Here is a 10719-nt window from a genome sequence, read left to right as displayed (position 1 = left end):
AAACGTGATATCAACTATATGACCAAATTCATACAAAACACTAAATGACCATAGTATTTATCCAAAATCTGGTTCATTATTAAAATCTGTAATTCTACATTGGAGAGTTAAAAAAAAAAATCAAGGCAACAATTGAAACATTTTCTGAATCATTCATTAACATGAAACATCAGGAGAATAGCAATTTGAGCATAATGTAGTTGTTTTTCATTACAAAGATTAGTTACCTTATTAATTTCCCCCTTTAATAATGAGGACATGGAATGCTACACTAGAAGGCTGTTATGTAGTTTAAACTTTAATAATTACACAGATGGTCTAAGTCAATGTATTATTGATCCTAAAGGAGGACCTGGAAGGCTGGTGTATAAAATCACAGACTAGGCTGTTCATTAAAAAGAAATATGCTAAGCTAATGACTAATCTATAATTTAACACAAATGACAGTCTAAATCAGTTCCAACAGTCCGATACAATTCCAATTGACTTAAACATCCCTAATTACATAGTCTAGGCATTTAACATTCATGCGATATAAATCAAACAACTAACTAATTAACTAACATCAATTTAACTACATGCAACAAAAATATCAACGAACGAGCATCTGATGAATACTTTGCAGTTCCACTCCAATTCAAAGCTCATTGAGGTGAATTTAAGGGATATGTACCTGGAATTACAATGAGACAAAAGGAAAGGATCAGCAGCAGTCGAATGAGCAAGCAAACAGCTCGAAACTGATCTCTAATATCAGGATTAGTATCAAATGAAAACCAGCAGCTCAATAACCAGCAAATTGACTTGAAAACCCAAATTTAACTCGGAATTAAACCCCAGGAACCTTAGGACACCTTAATTACTGAAAACAGAAGTGCTGAAACCATTTTTGACCTTAGATGAGCTAGGAATTCAACTTTTAAACTGAAATCCGAAATTGTTGTGAAGAAACTTCGATGGTGCAGTAATGTTTTTGAGTTTTTGGAGTTTTGCTATTTTTTTTGGTTTTTTTTCTTCTGGAAATTTAGATCTGAGAATGACCGTTTGCTACTGGAATTCAGATTTGAATTTCTATGAATTTGGAAATTCAAACTTGAGATTTCAGATTGTAAGAAAAAGATTTTTGGGAGGGAATTATAAGCTAAAAGGGGTTTTGGAATTTTCAAGCTTCTAAACTTGTAATCCAAGGCACTAGACATGCCTTTTACAGGCATAAAAGGGGGTAGAAGGTTCTGGATTCCCCTTTTTATTTTCAGAAATTGTAACTTAATCCCTAATTTTATGGCTTGTTACACAAGACTTAAGACCCCTTCTAGAAGGATCTAGAGTATTCTAGCCTTGTTTTCTACCTTTGGAATGCCTATACTACCCTTACTTGAGTTCTACAATTACCAAGTCTTAATAAACCAGCCCTTTTTGTGTGCCTAAACTACCCTTGATTGCCTCTAAAATTACTAACCCAACCAAACCCCTTTACCTTAGTTAAAATCCAACTATAGTTAACTAAAAAGTGATTTATTCAGCTATATCCAATCAACCTAACTTAAAAATTGAACTAATCAATACTAATTAACCTAAATGCTTTAGTTAACACTAACATTGAATTAACAACTAACAAACTAAAGTAATTAACAATTAACAAATAAAATAAACACTGAACAAGATAACACACGAACTAATAATTGATAAACAAATAAACATTGAAATCAAAATCATGAACTGAAATCATGGACACGAATTGAAACAAATAAAAATTGGAACTAAAGTATAACAAAATTACGAACTGAAACCAAACTAAATCAAAATTAATTCCAATAAAACAAAAATAGACAAAAATTGAACTAAAACAATAAGAACAAATATAGAACCAAAAAGAAACAGAATCAATTTGAAAAGAAACTTACTGATCTTAGTCTTTAATTGGACTGATTCCGAGTTTGACTTTCGATTAATGTTATATGTTTATTTTATCCAAAATAAACATATAACATGAATCAAAAACCAACAGAGTGCTTGAAATTCCCAAGACGGGTTGAAATTTGAAAACCCTAGATCTAAAATTGAAGAGGTTTCGTTGAGATTTGAAAGGTTTTGGTTTGAGATTAGAGATGAGGAGGGTTAGGAGAGTACAGGGTATGAATTTGGTTAGATTTGGACGAGTTTGCATTTTGGCCGAAAATTTGATCCAAGATTCGAGAAGATTGATTATGATTTGAGGGATATGGTTTTGGGGGTTGGAAAGAGGAAGAGAAGGAGAGTTTGTGGTGAAATTTTGGGATGATTTGGGGGTTCGCCGCCGGAGGCGGTGATTTCCGGACGGCGGCGGACGGCGGAGGCGTGGTGGAGACGGCGGAGACACGGTGGTGGCGGCTGGAGACGGGGAAAGGGTACGAGGAAGGTGAGATATGTCTAGGGTTTGATAAAATTTTTGGACAGTTTTATTAATTGACCTGAACTGATGAGAGCCGTTGGATGATGGGAGATGAACGACAAGGATTAAATGATGCCAAAACGGCGTCGTTTAGGGGAGCACAGATCTGGACTGGGTATTTTGGAATTGGGCCCGGTCAATTGGTCCGATTTTAAGGGTTTTGGGCTGGGATTTTCAGGGAAATGGCCCAAACATGGCCAGACTTTTGTTTCATTTTTTTATTTCCTTCTTTCTCTTCTTTTGTATTTTATTTTTTGTATTTTACTTATTATATATTTTTTTTTTGAATTTTCTGATTTTATTGAATTTAAGATCAAAAACTAAAAGACCCAAATTAAATCTAAGATTATACTAATTAATTTCCAACATTAACTAATTCTTAANCAAGAGTACGCAATCAATACAACATAATTGAGGTTAATCATACGAGGGAGTATGATCGCTATGATTCTTTCATAATTGCACATAATGTTAGGCAAGTGTATTATGCTCCTTATCCATTACGGCGGAATAAGTCTGATTGGTGGGTTGTAATAAAAACTAAGCCTATGGGTAGGGTAGTAGTCGAGAATGTGTTAGATGTTGCATATCAAAACGATAGCTCCAGTGTTCACCAAATAGAGGACGAAGTTTTAGAAAATGATTTGGAACATCCTGAACACATATTGGAAGAAGTTGATATAGATGAAGTAAGAATTATAGAAAACGAGGAAGAAGAATCAACTGATGAAGCTCAAACTAGTGAGGAAGAAGAATTCTCGGACGAGGAACTATACGTCGATGAGCTTTAAAAAGTTGGATTCTTTAATAACTCTCGTTTATAGCTAGTTTCTTTATATGTTTCAATCTAACTATGTATTATAATATGCAGATGACATGCAAGGGTCGAGGTAACATTGATCCTACTGGTTCTCGGGGTCGAGAAAAGGCTAGGAAACCAAAGAGGAGGGTAGAAGATACTACTCAATCCCTTCCTGCCTCTTCACAGATGCCTGTGCCTATGCCTATGTCTGGGCCTCCACCCCAGAGCTATTCTGATCTGCCACCGCATCACCAGCCCTACACCTTCGTGCAGACGCCAGATCTTTCTTCACAGGGCCATAGGACTGTACGTTCTACATACAGTCCACCTGTCTCACTACCACGTGGATCGCATCCATTAGCATCTCATGGATCGCATTGATCCATGTCACATCCACATGGATCACAGCCATCCATGCCACAGCCACTCGGGTCACAGCTATCAGTGTCACGTCCACTTGCAGCCCATACAGCTATGTCACACTCCCAGGGCTCGCAGTCCTAGGGTTCGCAGCCATCTTCATCTGGGACTCCATCTATTGCAGGCCTTCGCCAGCGAGATACTAGCTCTGACCCCCCTACAACTTCCACGCATGCCTCCGATATACATGCTTCGGACGATGATGCTGATGATGACGAGGAGGTGCATTATGATGAATATGGCAGGATCATCATAGTCCCTGAGGGTGACGGGTAAGAGTTATTTCTTATTTTTACTTTTATTGTTTTGTACAGTTTTACTAAGATATTAATGTATTTTTTTATTAAATTGCAGGTTCATCCCTAGTAATATTACTACAAGGATCATCACCAAAGCCACCAGAAAGCTTTATGATGGTCCTTATGCGACTTGGAGTGAATTCCTATTCTCGCTGAAGGAGGCAATCTTCAATCAATTTAAGGTATAAATATTCTTTTAAGCAGTATAATTATTTATATTTATGATATTTCCATCTAAATATGTATTATAGAATATAACTTAGCTTATATATATCGAATTATGTCGAATTTAGCTAATATTAAATCGAATTTAGCTTAATATAACGAATATAGCTTTTATATATATACGATAAAAGCTTAGTGCGTTAATACATAATTAATCAAAAGTTAAGCGCATTAATACTTAGCTTTTAATATATATATATATATATATATATATTAGCTAATGCACTAATATACTATATTATAAGCAGTTAATGCACTTAACTTTTGAATAGTTATTAGCTAATAAAAGCTAAGTATAATATATCGAATATAACTTTTATGATATTTTCATCTAAATATGATATTTCCATATAATACTTGACTTTTGAAATACAGAGCAAGTGTGTATGGGAACACCGCTATAGCGCGGAAGTGGCTGCAAATTTCCATCGAAAAGCTCGAAAGCGGTTGTCCCATTGTTTCTCCAAAGCTAGGAAGTTGAACCAGAAGCCTGGCTGGTTGCTTCAGAATTTATGGGATGATTTGCAAAGGCAATGGCTTACCGCAGAGTTCTTACAAAAGAGCGAAAAAGGAAAGAAAGCCCGGGCATCTGAGAAGGGAAGATCCTTGTACACTGGAGGTGCGATCAGCCTAGGGACGATAAAACGAAGAATGGTACGTAATTGCTTAATTTATTTTAATTTTGAAAGTATATGTATTCTGTTTATTAACTAAAATTTATGAGTTTTCAGGAAAAAAAGTTGGGCGTCCGATGAACCAAGATGAGCTCTTCAAGGAGACTCATATTGTAAAGAAGAAGAAAGAGACGGACCAAGAAAGGTGGGTCGAGGGCCGAGCCTCGACTGTACATGTAAGTTTTCACTTTTCATTAAAATTTGGATTTACTTTTATATAAAATTTGAAATAGTAATTCAATATAATTTTTCTTATAGGGTCGCTTCACAGCTGAAGTGGAGCAATTCATACGCAGTCAGCCACCTAATGAGTCGGGCACGCCAATCCAACTATCGGACGAGGATGCTGAGAGAATGTGGACGCAGGCTGCTGGCGGTCCAAAATGGGGGAAGGTATACAGGCTTCCTAATAAGAAATTCCATCGCTATAAGTGTGGAATGCTAGCAATAGGGACTTCCTCCCAAGCCGAGCAACTTGATGGGGAGAGCCTCTCCTCTATGCGGGAGACTGTACAAAAGCTCACATCCGAGCTAGAAGCCGCCAAGGAGAGAGAAAGGCTTAGAGATATGCAGTACTCTGGCATGCAAGCTCAGTACAAGGGCATGCAAGAGCAGATCAAATCTCTCCTAGCTTCTGGCAGTTTTCCGATTCCCCGGTCTCGTGAGTCATCGCCAGAGGCTCGCATTCCCCGTGCTCGTTCCTCCCGTCCTCCCCGTGATCGTTCTTCCCATCCTCCACAAATAGCCCATTCTGGATACCGTCATGGTGAAGAAAGTTCATCAGACGGTGATGATAATAATGTACAGAACAATCTTTGAACTTATTAGTTTATACTAGACAAATACAATCGGTTTTCGAATGGTTTTGTAATAACAGTTAACTTATTAGTTTGGTTAGCTTAAAGTATAAAGTTCTATTGAACTTTATACTTTGTTCGTTATAATGTTGTTATTGTGTTGTTGTTGTTGTTGTTGTTGCCTTTTAGTTGTTGTTGTTGCTTGTTGTTGTTGTTGTTGGCATAAAATGCCTATTTAGGAATTTTGGTAAGCTGGCAGGTGGTGTAGTTGCCAAAACAGGCAGTTCTTGCCAGCAATATACCAAAAAAGCGACCAACTTTGGTCGCTATTTGGTCGCTTCTCTATTAAAAAAACAATTTTCTGGGAAATAGCGACCAAGGTTGGACGCTATATAACCCAGAATTCACTAAAAGCGACCAACTTTGGTCGCATTTCCCAGAAAATTAACAATTTCTGGAAATATAGCGACGAAAGATGGTCGCTTAATACTAAAAAAAAAAATTAATTCATGAAGTTAGCGACCAACCTTGGTCGATAATTTCAAAAAAAAATTAAAAATTATTTATAGTGTAGCGACCAACTTTGGTCTCTATTTTCCAGATTTTAAAATATAATATTTTTATTTGCAGACCAAAGTTGGTCGCTATTTTATGATTAATAATAAATTAAAAAAAACATAATTTACATAAAGAGACCAACTTTGGTCGCCAAAATTATATTATTAAAATAATAGAGCGACCAAAGTTGGTCGCTATAGTCAATACCCGGAATATTTGGTCCTTTTACCTTGGAGACCAAAGTTGGTCGCTATTTAGCGACCAACTTTGGTCCCTAAAGTAAAGGGACCAGCAATATAGCGACCAGGCATATTTGGTCGCTTTTTGGTCGCTTTTAGGCCTATAAGCGACCAACTTTAATCGCTTTTTGTGGTCGCTTTTTACCGGATTTCTAGTAGTGATACTTACATATTTATGCGCCTTGCGTTACTAAATCTAATAGTTACTTGAGCCTCATGTAGACAACTCTATATATTTTAAAATAACCAATGAAGACACATGTAATTAATTTAAAAAAGAATGATAATCTAAGAAGAATTTTTCAAGCACAGAGAAAGAAAGAAGGGGAAGGAATTACCTCTTCGGCGCAGCTAACTTAAGCATAAAAAGCACCCAAAAAGAGAAATCCGGTAAGATAGGAAAGAGAGTATCCGCCGAAAGTCCAATAGCAAATTTGAAGTTTTCCCATCAACAAATAGGTAGAAACAACCAACGATGAAAAGACCGATTACGAGCTTGTGTGTGCTTCTAACTCAGAGAGTGAATATAGGAAAGAGTTTAATGGTGATGCATCGCCAGATTCACGGACAAACTTGAATATGCCGCTTGACTTTGAAAAGAACACATGTCTGCAGGCTGACAATTCTCATTCAGCGTGATATGTTAAGAGCTGTTATTGAGAATAACGAATGCCAGGAATGAGGAAGTAGTTTTAACTATCAAGTTTGGCAATCACAATGTTAAATACGTACCAAAGCAGAAATTAAAGAGAAATTCCAGGTACTGTCAATGTTCTTTGCTGGCTAGCTTGATTCCCACTGAGTTTTGAGATGTGATGTCGATATTCTCATCAAAATTTATCTTTGGGTTACAAGTGGACAGTGATGAGGTGAAAATCCAACTTAATTACTTGTCCATTATGTAGGAGATGTGTGTGTGTATATCAACAATTAGTTCATGTAAACACGAAACATGTAATCTTATATAGAGAGCACCAGTTACAGCAAAGTGCCAAAGTTGCCACAACTCCTTACCATTCTAGTATTAGTGAGACATTTGATGAAACTTCGTATAGCTAGTAGATATATGATCATTATTTACAATAAGTATCTATTGTCAGAGTATAATAATTGTATCCCTTTACATATATTCAGTCGTCCACTTGGTTGTCACTTTTATTAAGTAATGGTGCTAGAGGATCAGTTGTCAGAACATCCCAATTTCCTGTTGAAGTGGACGTGGTTTCCTCTCAAGCGGGCCAAAGATGGAATCTAAACAGACTTGGCTCCAGCAGTTGCAGCAGCAATGAATGATTTCAGCTCAAGAAAGGCGTGTAGACAAAATAGCAAGTGATTGTCCAAGTGACTAACCCCTGCAAACAGTTAAAAGGTCCGACTATATAAGATTTGAAAATAGCTAGCTTCCGGTTATAATTAAGGTGCCAGGAGGAATGGGAAATAGGTGTAAGGATTTGGTTGCTGATGCCACTTCAGTTACTGTACCTGTCCAAAGATGTGGACGTTTGCTTGAGGATAATACCACAAATTAAACCATATATCTGAAAATTATCCTCAAGTCAGTGATCGAAACAATATTTGGTGAAATAATAGTTCAATGTAACAGCAACGACTTGGAGCAATAAAGAGATTTCATACTCCATTGCAGGGATCGATCTCAGCCAGTGGGCAGGCAAGACCTACAAAACAGGCTAATGCAAACCCCAGTCTTGTTCTATCCAGCAAAAACCATATGAGTTCCGCTCCTGCAAACAAGACATAGGCTTCAACGTTGTCTGGCACTCCGGCTTTGTACATTTCAGCGCTCAACTCAGTGAAAATCACCACTGCACTGAGTAACACTGGAAACATTTAGTATTAAAATAGAAAGTTACATACTCCTAACCCAAAACCTAACAAAATGGTTAAAAAAACAATTATCCATCCAACCCAACCCAACCCAACCCAACCCAACCCAATTTCTAATGGGTTGGATAACTGAGCTCCATATTATCCATTAGAAAAATGGAACCACTGGATAAAATATGGATAATACAGTTTTACCCTTTAAAGGTTTCAAACACATTCGGAATCTTTCGCTACTGAGTTCCACTATTTTAATAGAAAGCCCTAATTTCCAAATCCATAAATCTCTCCCCTTCTTCCCAGTGAAGCATTACTTCGGACGAACTCTCTTCTCTCTCTTTCTTCTTTGCTTTAATTGTAGAATTACCACCTGAGTTCTATTCCTTTTCAAGTGGTTCCACTCCCTGGTTAAGTTATTGATTTCTGGACATAGTTGTTTGTTTTGCCGCCCGAGCCTCTAGATATATACCCCCTCTTATTTCTGCGATTACTTTTAGCAAATTTATGAGGATAGTTTAATTCTTTAGGTTCATTTCTAGCTTGCAGTATATATCCAGATGTACGAGCAAACTGATTATCTACTGTATGATGTATGAGTAAACTGATTAGTTGATTAGAGTTGTAGTGTGCGAGAGTAGATCTCATGAACTTCTTGATGTGGGTTTATTTGGTGCTGTTACATTTTGATGTTTGTTTCAAAATTGAGTTTCCAAGTTTTGATCTACGAGGTTGGACACAGTAATTATTTATTTATATTGAATATTGATGCATGACGTTTATGTACTTTTATCTCCTAAATGACGGGTATCTTTTGTCTGAAGTTGCTTTAATCGATTACATTTTAGACTTGATCATTGTTATTCAGATTTCTGCACTTGGCTATGGCACAAAATTGGGCAAGTTGTCTGGGTATTCAACTATCACTATGGATAATATGGCTCAGTGACCATATCAAATATGGGCGGGTCACACATTTGATTCATTTTTACCTACCGGCCCGACCCGCAGGTTTGCACCCCTACTCCTAGTACATCAAGAATATGAATTCTATTAATGTGAGCTGAAGATCATTACATGACACGAGGGAAGCAACGGTTCTCATCTCTAGGCTACCCTCAGGAGGCTGCTGAGAGGAGACGTTGTGGTCAAGCAGCAGTTGCAGCAGACCCACAGAGCAGTAAAATAATCCAAGCAAAGGCGGAACCTGATCAATGAGATAAATTAGCACAAGTTCCCCAAATTAATTAAGACCAGAAAAACGTACTTCTATGGAATTGAAGGCAGCTTACCCATATATTTGTGTGAAGAGAAGCCACATCAATAGCTCCATTTTGGTATACCACTAGATTGACGCCGGAGTGTATTCCATCAATAAGGGGGCCCAAGAAGAAGCCTGTCCCGAAGAGCGAGAGTGCCACTAATGGCCAATTGAGATGAATCGGGGCTGTGCTTGCACTATTTGCACTATTCCTACTATCTACTTCACTCTGCTTTTTGGCGCCGCAGCGTCTTAGTCGCGTTGGCACTGACTTCTCCAAGGTGGGAAGGGAACAAGGACGGGGAATGGGACTGGAACTAGGTTTGCGTCTGTAACTGTAATAGGAAGAGGACCTGAGAAAACAATGGGGAGAGCCAAAAGCCTGAGAAATCAGCATTTTTGGAACACTTAATTGCTCATACGAATATGATAATTTTCTTGTTTTCTTTCGACCTGGTCTGTCTTTGTCTGTAGGAAAATAACACTTCAAATCCGCTTTAAGACGGTAGCTCTTTTCCACCTGATCCACAGTCTCTGGACGATACATTTTCTCCACTGCCCTCGCCAGTCGTCAATCGCCACCGTCCAACTCCAACCTTACTACTACGTCATGGTCTCTGTTCATCCTTCATATTAACACCGCTTTACTATTCATTTTATTCAAATCTATAATCTAAGTATTGCTGTTAAACATGGGGTTTAAAATGTTGGTTTACTGTATTGGGGAAAATTTGTATTCATATATACATGATGACGTGTCCTGACACGTGGAATAGATAATAAGTAGTAATTTGCAATGGTTCAAGAGTTATAAACAGGTACGGGTAGAAAGAGGCACAAGACGAGAGGCTCAGCGCCCCGTTCCTGTTTAAGCTTATTTACATACGAGCAATGAGAAGAATGAACCTGGCTAAAGAAAAAGATGCAAATACGGCATTTAAAGGGTATTAAATGCTGGAGCCGTTAAGGAATATATACATTCAATATAATGATTATGTAACGTAGCATTTAATGTCATTAATCACTCATAATAGCCTCATTATGACTTAGGCATAACGTGCATTCCCGAAGATTCCCAAAGGGACCTATAAAAGGAGAAATATGTAATCACTGGAGGGACAAGTGACTATTGAAATATACTCTGATTTACCAGCTTTCATACTTGGCTATTCTA

The 10719-nt window shown here is 37.5% G+C and overlaps 1 protein-coding gene across 2 annotated transcripts; it reads right to left on the bottom strand.

The window, feature by feature from the left end:
- Window positions 1–7423: 7423 nt before the first annotated feature.
- LOC109221117 lies at window positions 7424–10399 on the bottom strand. 2 transcript variants are annotated; one of them, XM_019385581.1, is made up of 5 exons: window positions 9577–10399; window positions 9362–9491; window positions 8081–8283; window positions 7928–7983; window positions 7424–7797 (listed from the first exon to the last, which is right to left on the bottom strand). In XM_019385581.1, exons 1-5 carry the CDS (start codon window positions 10090–10092, stop codon window positions 7791–7793), a joined length of 912 nt encoding a protein of 303 aa, XP_019241126.1. In that variant the 5' UTR covers window positions 10093–10399; the 3' UTR covers window positions 7424–7790. The 2 variants fall into 2 exon arrangements, with proteins under 2 accessions (XP_019241126.1, XP_019241127.1); XM_019385582.1 differs by having other exon boundaries at window positions 8081–8268.
- Between the last annotated feature and the right edge of the window lie 320 nt (window positions 10400–10719).

The sequence above is a fragment of the Nicotiana attenuata genome, unplaced genomic scaffold (assembly GCF_001879085.1).
Source record: "Nicotiana attenuata strain UT unplaced genomic scaffold, NIATTr2, whole genome shotgun sequence".
Classification (NCBI taxonomy): domain Eukaryota; kingdom Viridiplantae; phylum Streptophyta; class Magnoliopsida; order Solanales; family Solanaceae; genus Nicotiana; species Nicotiana attenuata.
The sequence above is the reverse complement of the archived record's forward strand: the minus strand, read 5'-3'. Positions and strand labels throughout refer to the sequence as shown.